This window comes from Uloborus diversus, chromosome 1 (genome assembly GCF_026930045.1).
Source record: "Uloborus diversus isolate 005 chromosome 1, Udiv.v.3.1, whole genome shotgun sequence".
Taxonomy (NCBI): domain Eukaryota; kingdom Metazoa; phylum Arthropoda; class Arachnida; order Araneae; family Uloboridae; genus Uloborus; species Uloborus diversus.
In genome coordinates this window covers 129,470,615-129,491,617 of record NC_072731.1, presented here as the reverse complement: position 1 = coordinate 129,491,617, position 21,003 = coordinate 129,470,615, and the positions used below count along the sequence as shown (strand labels likewise).

The window sequence follows — 21,003 nt, the reverse complement described above, 5'->3', positions numbered from 1 at the left end:
CAATAGAGTATTTAAAACTCGATTGTATAAGTAACTTACTGAAAATGCCTAAAACTCTGCCGAATGCGGACCGAAAAGTGGCAAAGTTTTAAAATGCCTGGTTATCCGGAATGAGCGTGGAACAGACTGCCAGAATGCGGCTGTGTTTTCTGAATCTGGCCGGGTTTTCAGGAGTACTGAGTTTTTGGAACTCTACTGTACTTTTGGCCAGCAGTTCAAAACTAATTCCTCCCTTTTGACAAATTTCCGAAAAGAGCGGTACCGAGTTGATTCTCCGATCTTTTGTTTATAGTACTTTCGTGTTCTATATGACTATATGAGCATTGGACGAAGAAGTGAAATACAGTGAAAGTTGCTTAAAAAGCTCTCTTAATACAGTCGCTTTGAAGACACCGGTAGAAGAAAAGTATTTCAGGTTGTCACCGGCCGGGTGACGCCGAAATGAAACCAGCGAATCCGAAAGTGTGACGCGAAAAAAGAATGGACCCCGAAGCGGAGTGGTCGTCACACTCTGATTCAGAACCACGCTTTCTCTGCGGTACAAAATATTCTTATAGCCGCCTTAGGAGGAGCCGGAGAAATCAGCTTCTTCGACTTGCAAGAAGTTCCCCAACGAATTCGCATCCAGTGCGAAATATTTCTAGAGATATAACTTCTATCGTAGGGATTTTCAGTAGCCAAAATCAACGGTCTTTAACCAGGGACCGACTATCGCACGGGCAACGAGTCCTGGTCTTTAAAAAATAATTTAGCCCAAAATTCGCTACCCGTAAAATTCTTTAAGCACTAGTGTCATTATTTTATAAAAATAAAAGCTTAAAAACATTGTTTTTCATGCATAGACATACTCCGACATACTCCTTATTTTTAAATTTTAACTAGTGTCTGCAAAAAGTGAGTAAAAAAAAATCGAATAACTAACAAGAAGTCAACGTGTCGGTTGGCGACTGAACAAAGGATTAGGCGGCCTTGGTCTAAAGTTGATCGTAGTTAGGCCCTACTTCAAACTATGTCCTCCTAATCATAATAGAAATACGAAGAAAGTATTTGATAAAGCACTCACCACTAACGCAGCAAGAACTTTCTGCTGAGAGAAGTTTTGGCCATGACAGTCCTTACATGTATTTAACTAGCGTACTGGGATGGAAAATCCGTGTTAAAGCAAGGGTTCCGGAAGGTTGAGCCCCCCCCCCCCCCCGCCCGTTGTTGCACCCCTGACACTCAGACTAAGCTACTATAGTTGGGCAAATCTAACCTGACAGCGTCGTAATGCTGTGTTTAGGATCTGCCAAGTCTTCATAATTCTGCCAGGTTAGGTTTGCTTCAATTACAGTATGAAAAGTTATGAAATAAGAAAGTTTGAAATACGCGACTGCCGATAATATAAATGAAGCTATACTTTTTCGTCTGTGTAAAACCATACAAGCACTTCCCAACAGCTATATACTACAAAGGTTGGTGACACTTACAGCATGAGTTGGTATATTTTCCACTAACTTATGCTGATATGAATTTTAAAAAAAAATACAAACATTTTCTTTATATAATGTCTTATAAGCCTATAGCACATTGGATCTATTCAACAACTATTTTAAGAAATGGTTTTCTAAGTGTAGCCCAGAATTCTGTAAAAACTTGCAGTTCTAAAGATTTCTGGAACCTGAAAGTTTGAAGACTTTTCTTTTTCCTAAGCTTCACAACGACAGACTCTCGGTCAATGCTGTCATGTCTAGGCCAGTTCCCAAACTTTTCCGATTCGCGGCACCTTTTGACAAATTAGAATTTTTTCACGGGACCCTAGTCTAGAGCTATATTATTTTACGTATATTGATACCGTGAATACCGTAGTGTCGCGCCACCCACTCAAAAAAACCCTGTCCCTTAGTCCTGTCTTCGACAATTTGCCCCATCTTGCTCTATTTGACGTCAATGTCCTCCATCTTTTACACCACTTTCCTAATTGATCAAAGTCTCCTTGGAAAAAAAATTGAAGACCAAGACACAATTCCATCTAAAATCTTACTTTTTAATTTTAAATTTTAGCTTAGTTAAAGCGCTTTTATTTATTTTGTCAATGTTACTACTAGAGACGTACCGAGTAGTACTTAAGGCTTTTTCCTTACTCGGTCGAGTACCGAGTTATCGAATACTCGGCCTTTCACTACTCGGCCGAGTTACCAAGTACCAATTATGGTTTAAGAAGAACCACCGACATACATGTGATGAATTTTGAACGTATTAGAATAGTAGTATTGACCTCCTTGTCCATATAATAGTTTTTAAAACTAAATTCCTGCTGAAATTGAATTACGCATTATTTAAAAAATTTTGTTTTAGTCAAAGGTTTTACAAAAAAAATTATTTTTAAAATTAAAAGTAAATAAATAAAAGGTATGATTAATCAAGTTGGAATTAAAACATTGTACCGATCTTATTATAGTTCTAGTCCGCATAAATAATTTTTAAAAGCAAATAAAAAAAATGTGCAGGAACACTGCAGGCACCTGTTTCTGCGTTACAAGGAACGTCTTTTTCAGTGCATAAAATGTGAGCTAAAGAATGTAAAGACATTCGACAGAAAAAATCAGACTTTTGTTGGATGCCTTTAAATCCACGAGCTCACATTTGTACATTGAAAAAGGAACTCCTTGTAATGCCAAAATACGTGTCTGCACTGTGCTTTTAGCGTTGTTTTATTTCCTTTTATTTTTTAAGCAAAGGTATTTTTATATTTCTTATAACTAATTTTTGTTTGTAGCAAAAATCCATTTTTAATATAAAAATTCCATATTTTCTATACTTACCTTTTTTGCACAATTTTTAATAAATAAGTTTTATTAACTTTGGGCACATAAACTTCATTATTCTCAAAATTTAAATTTGACTTGTAAATGATTGCAGAATATTATATATGCTTGCACTTTTTTTATAAATTTTAATATCTGTCTTGGACAATATTCTATTTTTTTTTTTTCAACTACTCGGTATTGGCCGAGTATCTGATCAAAATTTGGCCGAGTACCGATTACTCGGTAAATTGACCGAGTAGGCAGAGTACCGAGTAGTTACCGAGTGCTCGGTACGTCTCTAGTTACTACTAATGTATAACTCTGTATTTAATGCTATTTTACGGGAAAATAAAATTTCATTGTAGATGTTGCTGTTGTATCAGTGGTTCTGTTTTTTTTTTCTCTCTGGGGAATTTACCTTACTTCAACAGTTCATTAATTTCTTTTTGGCTTATTAATTTTGTTTTTGGGAAGTTGACTAAACAGGAAACACTGACCTTTCTAAATGTGAATTGTAGCAGTAGATTTTGATTTTCCGTGCCGGGCCATTAGGTAAAATGAAGAAAAACAACGCTTTCATTTTTATTATGTGTCACACAACATAGAACAGGCTATTTCAATGCGAAGTGAACTTTTTTCCCCCAAATACTCGTTCGCGGCTTTTTTGTACAACGCCGTTTTAACTGCAGACCCAGCATTTGCGAGTTCGAGACCATACCTGTGTCCCCCCTCCCCCTCTCTGGGAGCACCCAGATCGTTTGGAAGGGGCTCCCCCCCCCCTTTCGGCCTACATATTCCGGGTCAGCGGAACGCGAATGACGTCGGAGTCTTATGCAACCGAAGCCTCGTGACGTAGGCACTTGACACACATTTCTTTTTCTCTCCCTCTTTGACGTTCCATCTTCGAGTTGGAATCTCTCCGGCCCCGCCGGATCGACCCCGGTCGTGGTCCTCTGCGATCCTTTCCGCATTTTATCACCCACCTCCCCCTTTCGATTTTCGCACTTTTGTTTCATGCTGGAATGAGCGAACTTTCAATTTTGTTTGTTGTTCATTCATTTCTTTATTTTATTTTTGTGCTTGTGAAAAAAAAAAAAAAATTAAAAAAAAACTTTTTTAAGTTGGGGGAGGGAGGGGGCACGAAATAAAATCGAACCTTGTTTAATCGATCTCAAAGTGACCTGTGGAATGAATTCATCTTTCCCGATAAGCAATAAATAGCGTTGTATGTAGATACAACATAAACGGGAATCGCTAATGTAGTTCGTTCTTAGCAGTCAATCGTTTTAAGCCTGTTCGGTTTTTTCAGGTTTGACTGCATTCACACGTTGCCGCAGTAGCGCAGTCACGGGAGGGGTTTTGGGGGTAAAACCCCTGCTAGAACACAAGCACATTCATTTCCTCTGTTAAAATCAAGGGAAAAAAGCAGAGTATAATTGTACTTTTCCACGCGGAATAGGTTTCAACAAAATATCTTGTTGCTTTTAATGATCGGGAAGCAGTCACAAATTACTTTTCAATTCTTAAGTATAAAAGTTACATTTCAGGATGAGCACCCCACGTCCCCGCTGGTATAAGATAGCCAAAATGGTGTCAATAAAGCTCTACAGGGTATCATGGTCCCTCAGCACTTCCATCACTGCACAAATCCTTTTTAGGGACATCTATTAGAGAGAGGAAACCCACCGCACCGGATTTTCTGAGGCTCTTAACCAATTCTCATCGAAAGATCGAAACCGTTATTAGCTAGCATTTGACATTCATAAAGACATGAATGAGGAAGAGGTTTTAAATGATCTCGCGAAAAAAACACGAAAAATTAAGATAAGATCAAAATAAAATTAGTGATAAATATTCTATGCTTTTTCTCACTTGCTTTGTTTCATAGTGATATCAATACGAATTATTAATTGTTTTTAAGCAAGTACTTTGAATGAATAATTACAAATCTGTAGGAACTCTCTGATGTTGAATAATTACGCAGTGTAAACGAATGGGAAAGAAATCAACAATTTTCGATTTTGAAAACCCCTCCCAGAAAAATTTTCTGGCTGCGCCACTGCGTTGCCGCATTTGTTAATTTCTTGATCCGTGTGATGGATTTCTTCCTCCTGACGGACAATTAATATAGCGTTTTGTTCTGAGGCCTGTTCGTTCTAAATGTACAGATTCCTATGGAAATATTCGAAGTCGTTCCTTCGAGTGCCAAATGAACTTGGCAAAAACCGTACACTAACATAAACCAACGTGAGCCAGACCCCCCCCCCTCCCCCCCCCCAAAAAAAAATGCGATAGAAAGTCCACACAGTTGTTTGAAATTACAGGAACACTTTTAACGCGAGTGAAACATCTATATGGAAGAAAATTAAGCCCAATTTTCGTTGAAATGTAATAGTTTAAGTATAAATTAAGATATATTGCGGGAAAACTTCAAAATTCAAGTATTTATATTTATTAGAAGCCCTTAAATCTACTTTGGGTGTCGGCCTGGGTGAACCACAACCCCCTCCTCCCTGTAGTGACGCTACTCTATGATGTATGTATACGTATGCAAAGACAGTAAATTCCTGCAAAAGCACCGATTTTAGTGAGCCATAATTTTCGCGAAAAGGAAGATTATCAGTGATTTCGCGAGCTGAAAATATGCGCAAGTTTCATATTTGAAGCGAATTTTATAAAAAATAAAAAAATATTTAGCGAGGCTTAAATTTTTGCGGTTGCGACTGTCTTGCGAGATTTAAAACCTCGAGAAAATAATGTGCTTTTACCAGTGAAAAATGTTCTAAATGTTCAGTAAATTACCGCCCATTAGCCAGGGCTAAAGCAAAAATACGTGAAATACACCGCCAGCTCAGTCATTTCCAGCCGAGGACTGCAGTTTCGTGCTAATTAGCACTCATCAGCCCGGCATAGGAAAGTGACTGAGCTGGAGATGGAAAACCTCTTAAGGAAGCCAAGAGTGCGAAACAACCTGGTAGCAAATATAGTATTAGCAGACCAGACGAGTGACCGAAGCAATAAGCAAGTTGAACCGAACCATTGCTTCGGTCACTCGTCTGGTCTGCTAATACTATATTTGCTACCAGGTTGTTTCGCACTCTTGGCTTCCTTAAGAGGTTTTCCATCTCCAGCTCAGTCACTTTCCTATGCCGGGCTGATGAGTGCTAATTAGCACGAAACTGCAGTCCTCGGCTGGAAATGACTGAGCTGGCGGTGTATTTCACGTGTTCTAAATGTGTTCTTTAATAGCGGAAGCATTATTGTCCAATTAAAAAAAAAAATTTATCTGTCACAGTAGCTGAAAATCAAGTAGTATGTCAACAAAAGTGTATCTTTGTGTGTAAAGTGTATGTTTTTTAGTGTATTCGAGCAAAATGTTTTCATGCCATCGATTGATTTAAAATTCTGTTGTTCCTCGCGGACGGACGGTTTCTCTTTCTCCCCTCCTGTATAGGGTTGCCATAACGTAGAGTACGCCAACTCGTACCTGCGAGACGAAAACGATGTCGACAGAATTTGGTCCGTTTTAGCCAAAGCCGTAAATTAATTCGTCCAAGTTGAGGGAGTTCGGATTTTTCAAATGAACTTCTTCTGTTGCGATCTTCTTATAACAGGTGTAGAAAAGAAAATAAATCAGGTGCCTTTTTTACGTGCCAAGTTTGACACCGTGTCTTTCTTCCCTGTTTTACTTCAATCGATTGTCAAAAATATTGCTCATTTACTTATCCCAGAACGTTATAATCCTTGCAAAGAAGTAAAGGTGTCCTTTTTGAGCAATCACGAATTGCATAGAATCCTCACTTCACCAACGTTGATGTTGCTCTGGTTTTTCAGATCACCACGACAACGGTTGTTTTTAATGTTTATTTAGAGATCGAAATTTTCGTCGTAATTGTTAAAAATCGTCTGCAGTTTGATTTTATTCATTTTTTTTTCAGGGCTTAGCTCGAGCAAACTTTCAGATTAAAAAAAGTTCCCCCCCCCCCCCACTGTTGGCTATTGGCCGTAAAATCTTTATTTTATTACCGCATCCTAATCATTTTTTTTTTTTTTTTTGAGCAATCACGATTGCTTATTGCTTTCATTCGACTGTTTTTGAGGTCCTTTGATTTTTCCCACCTCCACCCTCTGCACCATCACCGTGGACAGGCGGGCTCCTCACGCTGCTGCTCCTATAGCGAAAGCCGTCTCCAGGTTGCATCCATGTCCTACACACACGCGCATACATACACACAACTACACACACACACATACATACAGACACTTACACATATACACACAAAAACCTACACACACACACAAAACTACCCACACTTTCATGCCAGCACACAGACACAAACACACATGCCTACACACACATACCCAATACACACAAACACACATATCCCCCCACACACACACTCGTGATTGCGAAAAACATAATTTGAATTCAAGATGTCAAAATTCAAATTAATTTTTTTTTTGAGGATATGCCTCGAATTATCTGTTCTAGAAAATCCCCTGTCATAATATGACGGGTGCAAATTTCTTGGCCATTTCCATTCCTTTCCATTTGTAGAAACAAGAAAACCGACAAGTAGGGTCCCATCGCAATTCGTGATTGCGAAAAACATAATTTGAATTCCAGACATCAAAATTCATATGGTTTTATTATTATTGCTTTTTGGAAAATGTGCTTTGTTGTTTTCGAAATTATGACTGAGATGTGACGCGAAACTTGATTTTTACAAAATTAAACCGTCTATTAACAGATGATTTATTGCTGTTAATTTGAACAACGGTGGTTCTTAAGCAGTAAGCTACCACCCATAAGCCAGGGCTAATGCAGAACTACCAACAAAGGCACTGTTGCGTGATTCTTGTCACATTCATCGCGATTGATGACGATGTTACGAATTTGAAGCCAAATACTCAGAAATTGGTTTTTAAAAAACAGATCCCACCAAAAACATTCTGTAAAAAACTAGCCAAGTCTCGATGGATCTGCTTGTTTATCTCTAAAAAGTAGTGAAATCTAGACAAAGTCATGACAAGTCTAAGGTTCCTTACTGCGATTTCTTTATTATTATAGTTAATGTTGTGTGACTTGGCCGTTAAACATTCTTTATACGTTAGTGGGCACAAGTCAATTTTGTTTACACGTTTTCCAAGTGGCAATTTTCCATCGTCAATGGGTAGCGGTTCTGGCGAAAGATTGGTGCAATAGTGTCATGGAGCACCTGGTTTTATACCCTTGTGTACCCTTTAACGGCCAAGTCACACAACATTAACTATAATAATAAAGAAATCGCAGTAAGGAACCTTAGACTTGTCATGACTTTGTCTAGATTTCACTACTTTTTAGAGATAAACAAGCAGATCCATCGAGACTTGGCTAGTTTTTTACAGAATGTTTTTGGTGGGATTTCACTTCTTTTTGTAGAAACATTTAATTTGTGTAATGTTCGAGTAGACTAAAGTTAGGCTAAATTAAATTAGAAGATGTGTCCCACTACGCTGGACTTTAGCAATGACAGTCGATTTTTTTATGTACCAATAGTAGAAGGGGGCATTACCATATCTCTAATACACCTGAGGGTTCTTCATTAGATACTTCAGCTTTCGATTTTTGACATCAAATGAAGCGGCCCGCCAAGTTGAATATTTTTTATAAAAGCGTTATGTCGATCTCGAATAGTTTGGTTGGGCTCTTGTGTTTTCTAATCAGGGTCACTCGAGATCTTCAATTAGCCTAGTTTTTATAGTTTTCCCTTTATGTGGCCATCAAACCCTAACTCTGTACCAAATTTCACCTCTCTGAGTTTATGGGAAGTACTAGTTCTATTTTGATGATCATGAGTGAGTGAGTGTCATAAATGCGAAACTTTGCTTTCGCTTAACTTCGGAACTAAATGACCTACAGACTTGAAATTTCGGATTTTAAGTATGTGATTATAGCTTACTGGATGACGAAAATTTCTGCGTTCTAGTCTCACCAGAAGGTTCTCAAATAGGGGCCCGAAAAGCGGCGAAATGGTTCCAGTAAAGATGGTACGGCAGTGTTTGCTTCGCGCTCGACTTGGCGGGGGCACTGCCGTGCCCCCAAATGCTCTATTATTCGTTTTTAATTTTCTTTTCATTTCCATATTTTCTGTTGTTATTCAGAAAAAAAAACTAAGAGATTTTTTTATGTATTCTGAACCACGAGAATCATTTTAATATGAGGTGCGGTTCTCGGGTAGAAAAAAGTTGAGCACCACTGAAATAGAGTAGTAAACCCTAATCTACAAATTTAGTGTCGACATATTAATTCAACTCGAACGGAAAATGAGATCCCGTCTTCCTTTCTTGCTATTTTCAAATGTGTTGCAGTAACTTGCAACGTTAATAAGGCAAGGAGGTGGGGGAGGGGGGATCAAGAAGTCTATCGTATAACTGTTTCGAATATTTCCGGAGGCTTGTTTTTCAATACAAAAGCGAACTCAATGGGGTGGTTTCCTTCAGTCAAAAGTACTACTTTTAGTCATTGAAATGGATAGAATGAGCAAAAAAAAAAAAAATTACATGGACCCAGAAAATACTTTCATTTTCCCAACAGTTTTTTTTTTAATTAATTTTTCAAACAAGGCGTGGTCTTGATGACGTCACAAATGATGCACTATGGCGCATCTTTCTACCACATTTCCTCGTTATGATATTCAAGCAGCGAATTAAAATTGCGCTCACTTGCTATCAACCATATCGTTGCCAATACACGTGAGTAAAGATGCGAATTAAATATTTTGTTCTCTGAATGGCGACATTGAATGGCATTTCATCATTTGATATCACACGACAGAAGTGTAAACAATGAAACCGCAGAGATTTAAGTATTTTTTTCAAAATATTAAACTTAAATAAATTATTTTTAAAATGTCTCAGATCCTATGTTTTGAAGCATGCTCTTTCAGAAAAAAATACTTTTAAAATTTTGGAAACGACCCCATTACGACAAAGTTATTAAAGGAATAAAATTCGTTTCAATTATCAAGAATTAAAGAGCAATTTAAAATAAGCTTATGTTTAGGTGTTTGAATTAGTTTTATAAAACCAATACTAAAAAAGATTATTATGCACGGGTGCCATGTTCCATGGCTCTACAAATAATAGGTTCCAGGCTCATAGATTTTAGCGTTGATTCCTAAAAATTTCCTTATAGTGAGTGATGCTCGTCGAGTTACCGGTTAACACGTGCGGCTGGTTTCATGACCTTGCATGACGTAAGTGGTTAGTGCGGGGACTATCCAAAGAATGTTTTCATATACGATCAGCTAACTAGTAATCTATCTGCGCTTGGTAGTTGCTGTAAATATACTTATTTTGGAGAGGCCGTTGCACTCGCGAAAATGTATGCCTCGCAAAATTTTATTATTATTATTTTCAAGTTTCGGTTGTTCGAAACTTCGTTCGGTTCGCGAAATTTTCTGCTCGCGAAATCTCATTTTCGCGAAAATAAATTCTGTTACAGTACCCACCGGTCGGTCTATTTGAACATAATACTATTAAATGATCTGCAATTTCTGCATGTTATATCCTCAACTTCACCGTTGATGTAAATTTTTCTTCTTCTTTTCTTTTCTTCTTTCCTTTTCTTTCTTTCTTTTTTCTTTTGTATTTTTTTCTATGCGAATTGATTTTCAATGCAAGCTGTAAATCGAATGCAATTTAATTGCACTCTTTTCGAGGAATATTTATAACTAACAGAATAAGAATTAACAGTTGAATAACTGTTTTCAATTTACTTCAAAGTGTACGTTGAGAAAAACCTATTTTTGAATTAAGAAAATTAATTATAAAACGATGTGTCCGGTGTCGTATTGAATTTACGGAACATATGAAGGAGAAACCTGTTCCTCATACGTGATGAATAATAAAAATTCGAATATAATATTGTAAAAACAACAATCATGTTGACATTTTGACAGAAACACTGGTAACATTGTTGGACTGAAACTGCATAGTATTAATTTTATCATAAAATTGTACTACTAAATGACATATATTATAATGGTTTAGTTTTTATTTTGCCATGAAATATCGAGATTTCTCTCTATGTGATATGATACTGGAAATTTTAAAAATTTTATTCTAAAATGTACAGGAATTTTAAATAAGTAGACAACCTTTTGCCTATTTTGTGCCAATGTATCAAGTCTAGAACTATATCTTCTTGTGGAATGAAAGAATTGACCCTTGCGCAAGTCCCGAAATCGATGTTTGTACGATCGGTCGTTGTTTCCATGTGTGAAGAAAAATGCTTTCCGCTTTTCGTGGCGACCTTGTTAGGTGCGTGACCTCAATTGAAGAGGGGGAATATCGCCAAGGACAGCAACCCGGCTCTCTCTCTCTTTTGTACTCGTTCTTCTTGCGTTTTTTTTTTATCACGTGTTTCGGTGTCAGTGTAATAAGATAAAAAAAAAGAAAGCGCCGCCTACCTTTCAATGCGGACCGAATATAACTGAAGAATTTTTTATTTTTACTTTTTTCATATGGTAATGTTCAAATTAATTTTATAATGAAAGAATTTAAAATCGGTTAAAAAGAAATAGCCTTGAAGAGTAAGAAGTTTTTAATTAATCCCGGATTGTTGAGCACAAAAAAAAAAAAAAAAAAAAAGGCAAGGACCCCTCCCCCAAATTTGATAATGTTTGAGAATTGATGTAAGCGGAAACTGGTGTGGGCATACAAACTAAGGAACCCTCCCCCCCCCTCCCCCCGTGTGAATGTTCGAAAACTCATTTCGGCGTGGATTTGGAGAAGAAAAGAGGCTGCAATGAGAAAATTCGAATTTTTAATCCGTTTACTTCTCCCATTGAGCGTTGAATGATTTCCCGAGAAATCACTGAACATGGATTGTATATGAAATTGCGAATTTCATCGCCAACACTTTCATAATACATGTTTATTAAAAAATGAAAAGAAAAAAAAAGAAACTCGTTTCAATGTTCACAACTTGCTGAATTTCGTTAATGAACTTGTACATACGGAAATTAAGCTGTAAAGAGGAGAAGTAAATTCAGGAGGGGGGGGGGGGAGGGGAGGTAACTCGATAGTAAAGAAAAATCACATTTTCCGTAATTTCATTTGACGAAACAGTTAATGTGTAATTGTTTCTTTTATTACTTCATCATAATGCAACATTTGAAGAATATTTCGTGAAATTTTCATAAGTTGTAATTGAGTCCTTAATTGTAATTGAGACTCTTTGCGCACGTGATTTTATGAATTAACAAAGTTTGTGCAGGTAACAACGTCTTCCATTATTTTATTTATTTATTTTTTAATTTCACTTAATTAAAAATGTTAATTGTTTTTTGTTAAGGAAAAACCTGTATTTTTACTTTTGTGTTTGAAAAATGTTTTTGAACTAATCAAAGGAAACAAGTTCCACGTTGTTACTTGGTGAATCTTATTAACCAATAAAATCATTTTCGCTTTTTAATTTCAGATGATTGAGCGACACGCTTCCTTGGGCACTATAATGATTTTTTTTTTTTGAGCAATCACGATTGCTTATTGCTTTCATTTGACTGTTTTTGGCGTGCTATCATTTTATTTCCCCACCGCCACCCTCCGCACCATCACCGTCGACCGGCTCCTCACGATGCTGCTCCTATAGCGAAGGCCGACTTCAGGTTGCATCCATGTCCTTCCTACACACACGCGCATACATACACAACTACACACACATAAACACATACAGACAACTACACACACAAACACATATACACAACTACACACACAAACACATACACAAACATACACATAATCCCCTCCATACACATTCATATACACAACTATCCACACACTTATGCCAGCACACAGACACAAACACACATGCCTACACACATACACATACCCCCTACATACAAACACACATACCCCCCACACACAAACACACACGCCTACGTACACACACTCGTGATTGCGAAAAACATAATTTGAATTCAAGATGTCAAAATTCAAATTAATTTTCTTTTTTTTTTTTTTTGTATGAAGACGTTCGCGGAGAGTCGCTGTCAATGACTCATTTATTTATAAAAATTGATGACAATTTCATAGAATGTACTTCAAATGTTACTGTATTATCTAGTACTTATAGATATAGAGTTTTAACTATAGATATAATGATATAGCATAGGCGGCACGTACGGAAGGGCAAGGAGAGCAACGGCCTCCTCACTTCCAAAAGTAAAGAGGCCTCTCGCCCTTACTTTTCAGAGTTAAAAATTAATTATTGATTGAAAAATGATTTTTTATAGAGTGGATTGATTTCTTTTACGGAAGTAAAAACTAAAAATCCCCCCCCCCCCCAATTAAATGAGTACAGAATTGCTACAAATGATTCGCTTGTTTTCAAAACGCTACATATCTAAAACAGATTTTTTGCACATACACCGTTTTTTTTTCTTCTTCAGTGTGTGTGTTACGTCTCGCAGTAGCGTCCATAGTTCAGCTTGGTAAAGTCATAACTGCCGTATGAATGCTATCCTTCAGTTCTTCTAACGCTTTTGGAAGTGAGGTACACAGACAGAATTAACGTGTCCCTCTTAAGCACTGCAAAAACAGATGAACACCATGCATAATGTAACAAAAATAAACCCACTTTTCTTGTTATGTGGTGAGTTTGAAAATACTGCACTCGTATTACCACCTGGTTCACACAATTCCATATCTAGAGTTTGGTTATTTTCTAGAGTTGGGTTTCATACAATACTTTTGAATTAGCATTTCGAAAACGAATGATTTATTCAAGTAACCCTGTATGTTACGAGAGTTTGCGAAAGCTCAGCTCCCGTACGGTTATATATATATATATATATATATATATATATATATATATATATATATATATATATATATATATATATATAATATATATATATATATATATATATATATATATATATATATATATATATTGATTAAATATTGATTAAATTCAGACTGTTTACGAAAAATATAAAATTCTGAACACTGTAGCATCTTATGCTTCTTTTGCTAGAGATTAAATTTTGATTGTAACCCTGTTAGTTACCTGTCCCGCAATTTCCTATAATTAGGCAAAAATCGCGATTTCTGTTCCAAAACTGCGCTCCAATTTCGACTTTCGGTCATTGTGTAAAAGGAAATGAACGACAGTTAATTCCAATATTTATTAAAGATATAATCGCTCAGTTATCCAGGAATTTGGTGTGAAAATTACGTGCCAAATCCAATGTTTGGGGACATTGGACTCTTTATTCAACCATGTCCGAAATTTCTACCCAAAATCTCTGTAAAACTGTCTTTTCTGCTTAGGTTTGCAGCACTGCAGGAATTCGAAGTCTCCCCATTTTAAAGAGCAATTCGTGGGTTGATCGTAATAAAAATTTTGAAATAATTTGTTATGATTTCCAACAATATTAAGTTATTACTTCAAGATTTTAACAATGGCGTTGTTTCCTTCAGTCAAAAGTACTAGGGGAAGATGCTGTACCCACGGACGGTTGTACCTCAGTGTTGCCAGATTGGGGAAAATTTCCCCATCTTGGGGAAATCTGGTGCTCTCTGGGGAAATTTTGGGGGAAATGGGTTTTTGAGGGGGTATTCTTTGGGGAAAAAATTTTTTCTTGGGGAAAACCTGGGGAAAAAATATTTTTTTCGTATTTAAATTCGCGTCTTGACATCTGGTAGTTATATTGTTTGTATCAAACAGCGTTGGTTTAGCTTTGCTCAACTTTATGCATTTCGCATTATGTGGAATATTAAGCTACGGAATTCGCATTAATAATTCTGCGTGAGTAACTAGTTGATACGTGAAACAGGCAAAAATAAGTGTGATGAAGAATGTTCTTAGATAAATATATACAAAAATCACAGTTTAAATGTACATACAGAAGCAGAGTAAGTAAATGCGAGTAGAAAAAAAAATATTTGGTTATTTCTTATCTTTTGGTCAGGCGCTTGCATTTATGACTAGTGGCACCCGCACGGCTTTGCCCGTAGTAGAAAATTAAAAGGTATTTTGGTTCCGCTGTATATTTACAAATAATGCATGATGAATTTCTCGCCGATTAGTTTGCCCACGTCACGGTTCCGCATTATGATAACTTGGTAATTTAGTCGTCCATTTTATGATAATTTTGCTCGGGAAAATGTTCGTAAAATTGGAATAGAAAAAGAACAAAATCGAATTTTTGAAAAATCGCTTAAACGTGCACACCCCCGAGCTACAAACTAATTCCTTGCCAAATTTCATGAAAATCGGTCGAACGGTCGAGGTGCTATGCGCGTCACAGAGATCCTGACAGAGAAAGAGAGAGAGATCCGGACTGAGAGACTTTCAGCTTTATTATTTAGTAAAAATAAAAAAAAGATAAAGAAGACAAAAAAAAAAAAAAAAAAGCGAAAATGGGAAGAAAAAAAAAAGTTGGGGAATTTCATAAGAAAATTTGGCTATTTGGGGGAAAAAAAATTTTTTCAAGAGACAAAAATATTAGAGGAAGTCTACTCATTTTATGAAAATATTAGTGGAAAAATAGTTTTTGAATTTGGGCAATTTTGATGGAAAACATCGCTTTTTGGGGAAAAGTCGGAAGGGAATTGGGGAAATCTGGATTTGACCATCTGTCAACACTGTTGTACCTACGGACGTTGGTCGGGAAATTCCGGGTATCGTCGTGAAAGATCCTAATTGGGGTTCAACGTGTATTTCACAGCCCTCTCCAGTACACCAGGAAGTTTCAACGCCTCAAACGAACGTTTAAGATTCTTTTTTTTTTTTTGGTTTTAGTAGGGTTTAAGTAAAAAAAAAGGTGAGCAATTTCTTTTTTTTCGTCCGTCGTGGATTGTATTATTCATTTTTGTTGTAGGTATTGAGATTCCCTATATTTTGAAAATTTTGTTTCTGACTTTTAATGTTGTAAAACTGTAGTCCTGTCGATGTGACTGCCTTGCAAAACCAAAATGGCATACGTTTGTACCCAAGGACACACACAACCATGTGTACCCACGGACAGCAATTTTTAGTCTTCTTGGGTCACACATGAGTCTTCTTACAATGTGAAGTACCTCAAAATAGTGCCTTGTCATCAACGTCCGAAATTTGCTTTCAACAATGATGATGAATTTGAAGTAGGGCTTTAAGTTATAGTGTTGAAGTAACCCCCGCCTGTTGTAGGATCTACAGGCCGTCAATCCCACCTGTTTTCATTTGAAGTCGATTTTTTCTAGGTTTTTGTTTGTTTAATCTAAACTGAGTTTTTTGTGGTGGGTTAATTTTGGTTAAAGGTTTCAATTTGTATATAAATTGAAGTTGTTATGTAGATACATAGAGAGCCATACTATCATAAATGTAGTTATCTTTTTTGTTTAAAAACATATTAATTATTCATAACATCATTAACTCTCTTAAGACTAATAACTTTTTTAAAGAGTTCACTGATGTTAAAGATTAAGGAAAATTAAAAAATGAAAAAAAAAAACCTTCGATTAATTTTCAAAGTTTGATTTCAGTTGGAGATTTTATTTAACGTTATTTTCAATGAATGTTTGAAGTATTTCAATATATAATGGCTTATGAAAATGTATTGAGTATAATTGAGTTCCCAGACCTATTTATATATTATTTTTTATATGTCCAAAGGCACCTGTCCACAGGGTGAACGGGAAAAACATGGACATAGAAGATACTTCTATTTTCCCAACATTTAATTTTTAATTAATTTTTTAAATGTCAGATTTTTGAACAAAAATTTTTTATCGTGGGACGTAACACGTGATGAAAGCCATCTTGAATCTGAGCGCATGGTTGTCTTTTCTGACAAGATATCGCTTTTTAATGATTTTTCACGGCGAGCAGTTTAGTAGCGGAACGAGAATTGTTAGTTAAATAAAATATTTAGCGAAATTTGGCAGCGTTCTGAAACTTGATTCTGGTAACCCTGGCGATTTACTCACTTGTCACGTCAGCAGGGTGAATGAAAACAACGGTGAATGTCGTTTAAGACTATTTTTACTACCTTTCTACAAAAAGGAAGTATTGTATTCGCGAAAAAATTTTCACTCAAAAATCGACCTTAATTTCCATTTTACTCACCCCCGAATGAATGATGAGTTTTTTTTTCGACTCGACCACAGGTGGTAAGTGCTAAAAACGTATAGACACGCGAAATATCTATTTTGATGATTCCCGAGTTATTTTAAAAGAGAATATAAGTCAAAATTGAGAAAAAAAAAGTGACTTGCCCCATGTTTTTAAACATGCTCTTTCATAAAAAAAATATTTTTGAAAAATGGGAAACAACCCCATTATATTATTAGTAGTTTGAAAGTTAACTATTTTCGTATTGGTAATACATTACATTATTGTATGAATTGCTGAGTTTAGCTTTTTGAACTGTAAAGATTACTCAGTGCTCTTCCTAGATCAGTTTTTGCGACTGAGCTGCCGAGTATGCTACAAAATTGTGAACTGACAAATGCAAAACTAACGATTCTAAAACAAAATTATTAGCTGACTTTATACATAAGTGATAATTCTGCTACAAAATTGCTAGTTTCACTCAAAGTCGATACAAAATTCTTTTTGATCTACCCCCTCTGAAATTGTTGAGCGTTACTGGAGTGATGAGCATTTATTCACGTTTGGATCCCTTCGTTTCTTTCATATGAAAATAGAACGACAGCTTTCGTGACTCCAAACCTTCGCATGTACTCTCGTGGGTCTTCACCATTTCTCTCTCTCTTTATTTATTTATTCATTTATTTTCATAATTTCTATCGCCCGCTCGTTTTCTTTTTTTATAATCTACTAAGTCGACTTCCTATTTGACACTTTTGCGTGAGTGATTTGTAAAGAGCCCTCTATGGGGGCAGGAGGGCAATAGGGGGGAAGAGTGAGGTTTTTACCCCCTAGAATAAGCCGGAAAAAGTTGAAACACGCTGTAAAATGGTAGTAAACCATTTTTGGGGTGTGTTCCTCCACATTTACTTCGCTATCAAACCGAGTAACTTTACTGTATTAATTTAGAAAACTATTTCGCTGGTTTGAACTGAATGCTGCTGTTGTAATTAAAGCCCTAGATCCCAGTTGAAGTAGAGATACGTCCGCCATCTTGGGGCTAAATGCCACTTTCTCCCTATGTCTGCTATGATGAAATAGCGTTTTTTGCTTCTTGATTGAAGTGTTTCTTGATAGTAGATTAACATTGAGTCAATAAGGAACCACAATCAAGACGCAGAACACGCTACTTCTCAATAGCGGACATTAGAAGAAAGCATCGTATAGCCCCAAGATGGCGGACAGGTCGCTGCAAAATGTACGATTCAGTAAAGCACTGGATCGTAGATGAAGTAGGGATACGTCCGCCATCTTGGGGCTAAGTACCGATTTCTTCCTATGTCTGCTACAATGAAATAGCGTGTTTTGCTTCTTGATTGTAGATTTACATCGGTAAACAAACAACCACAAGAAGCAAAACCCGCTACTTCACCATAGCAGACATAGGAAGAAACATCGTTTAGCCCCAAGATGGCTGACGTGCCGCTACTAAATCTACGATTCAGGGCTTTAGCTACAGTTGCGCTCGGCATCCGAAAAGTAAAATGTTCGGCTGCGTTTTAGAAGTTTGTGTGTACGTACTTCTATTGTCTGATGCTGTGTTTTAATTCCGTCCCTTTCTTGCTTACAGAGCTGCTGAGGCCGCGGCACTCCGCCGCTATGCAGTTTCCTTCCACGTCGGCGGACCCCTGACTCAGATTTGATGATAATGAACTTGGTGATGGAAGGTTCGATACCCATTTTTTATTCTATATCAATCGATCTTTCATTTAGAAGAACACACAAAAGTTTTTAGTTTTCAATAATAATAATCACTAATTGGTATTGAAAACTTAGTTTTCTGTGTGTGTGTGTGGGGGGGGGGGGTGGAATCCATTTAAATATTAATTTTTCATGAAAGAAAAATATAAAAAAATTACTGTTTGACCACGGATTGCATGGAATTGGCAAACATCCAGTTGAGACGTGTTCATCTGAATGAGGAGGTAAAATAAAAATTTGATGCACGTGTTCTGCTCATTTGAATGAGACTCTGCTTTATTTAAAGGCTAACATACATCTGCCAAATGTGACATCCCTGAAAATTTAGAGATACGTCCATTTCCGCGTGTAAACCGAATGTATACCTTTCCATACAATCCGTGGTCAGACAGTAAAATCGTTTGAAGACGATAAATTTTTCGAAAAGCACTTAGGTCCTAAAATAGCTTAAGAGGAAAAATTTTAGGCAATAAATAAATATAATCTTTTGAAAAAAAATTGAGCCCCTAAAGAAAATTACTTTGGCCCTTAAAAATTCTTCAGGTTAAACAAATTATTTTAAATTATTAAAATCATTAATTTTTACAGAAAAAAAGTTTTTGTGGATACTTTGACTAAATTAATTTATTCCAAAATGACTTAAAACCCTTATTTTAAACCTAAAAGTAATTGATGTTTTCGTTTACGCAAGAATTGAGTCGAGAAACCTTTTTCAGCAGAATTAATCTGAAATGATGTGCTCTGTTTTAAATTAATTTTAATCGTCATTTATTGTTAATTTACTCATTTCTGCTCTCTCAAATGTGTCTGAAATTAAAGAACAGAATCTGTACTAAAAATTACTTTTCAATTAACAAATTAGTATTGCCATGAAATTTCATATTTGTAGTTACAAAATGTGCGATTCCGTGTGAAATAATTTATGAGGAGTTACATAATTGTTTTACAATGTACAGGACACAGGAGTGCTTCGTTTGTGTGGTTTTTTTTCAGTGCTGAGCCACTGTATAGCACGGCTTCCAGTCTTTCTAATACAGTTAAAAAATTTCGTAATTAATTTCAATTAGTACTGATTTATTCAGTAGTTCAAAAAGCTTACTAGTTAGTGTGAAACTATATTTTGAATGAAAATAAGATGAAAACTTTGTGTACCTCATGTGTTGAACATTTTCGTATCTTTGTTCTTCAATTGGATACAATCTTAGCAAACGTTCTGAATGTTGGACACCGAGGGAGACTGTTCATAAATGTTGTCACATTTTTTTTTCAGCATTTTGACCCCTCTTTCCTTTTGTCAAAAAGTATAACATTTCACCTCCCCCCCCCGTCACATGTTTTGCAATTTTTAATGTATCTATTGCTATTAAAATGTGTGTCACATTACTTGTTACTCCCCGCTCTTGTCAAAATTTCACGAACCCAAATCGTGACATCAATTGTGGACGACCCCCAGCCTATTTGATTTAGTTGCCAAAATGTTCTGCTTTGGCTTTATTTAAAAATAATTCATATTAAGTAGAGCAACCAGCTGCTGAATGTTTCAACAGTTTTGCATACTTTACAAAGTGTTTCAAAACATGGCAGTTTTTCGGGCAAAATTTTACTGCAAACCAATTTCTATTAAAAATTGTTTGAGAAAATAGTAATGTTCTTTTGATGTATGCATGCAACTGTACAGTTATCTATTTTAATTAGTGCTTAGCGAAATAAAATACTGAACAATCGGCTTGATCATGAATTCTAGTCTTCAACTACTTATTATTACAACAATAATAATACTAGTAATAATAATAGACTTCGAAAGTGAGACGCCTGGATGTAAAACTGCGGTCGTCAAAATGAAAGTTTTAGGTGCAAAATGCGGTTGACAACCGGCTATTTTGAACCCTGGTTGGAAATTTTAGCCCTTTTTATCCAATAACCCTCCCGTTATCCTTTAACCCTCATTTTATGCTACTGTTGATGTCATGGAGTGCGTTGAAATGGAATATCAACCGCAACCCAATGGCAAAGGGGGGGGGGATCTTGAAAAATATTTGTGAGAGGTCCTTAGTACGTCAGCCATGCAGAAGACATAAAAAAGTCATGGCCGAAGTGAGTGGTGTTTCAAGATGTTGCTCCGCTTTTTAGCCAGATAAGTCTTGCACGGTATTCGGCTTAGATCTAGATTAAGGGGGGAGGGGGGGAGACTCCACCATTCGACCTCGAAGTGTAGCGTCTTCGAAGGCTACATGAAAACAGATCACTTGGGGAATCGTATTTATTTGCCCCTGGTCATGCGCTTCAGCATGCAGGCCTACAGGCCGCCATCTTTGTGCTTAGCGAAATATTTGGGTAGAGAGCTCATGAGTATCAAGTGAAAATAAACTTGTTTAAGAAGATTCTGAATGA

The 21,003-nt window shown here is 36.4% G+C and overlaps 1 protein-coding gene across 1 annotated transcript in view; it reads left to right on the top strand.

Annotated features, from left to right (window-relative positions):
• LOC129232115 (ecdysone receptor-like) overlaps window positions 1-21,003 on the top strand; it is a 255,668-nt gene that overhangs the window by 119,311 nt on the left and 115,354 nt on the right. Inside the window, exon 3 of the mRNA XM_054866357.1 lies at window positions 18,482-18,578. Within this exon, the coding sequence (XP_054722332.1) occupies window positions 18,554-18,578 (25 nt within the window). The 5' untranslated portion in view covers window positions 18,482-18,553. The remainder of the gene's footprint in view (window positions 1-18,481; window positions 18,579-21,003) is intronic.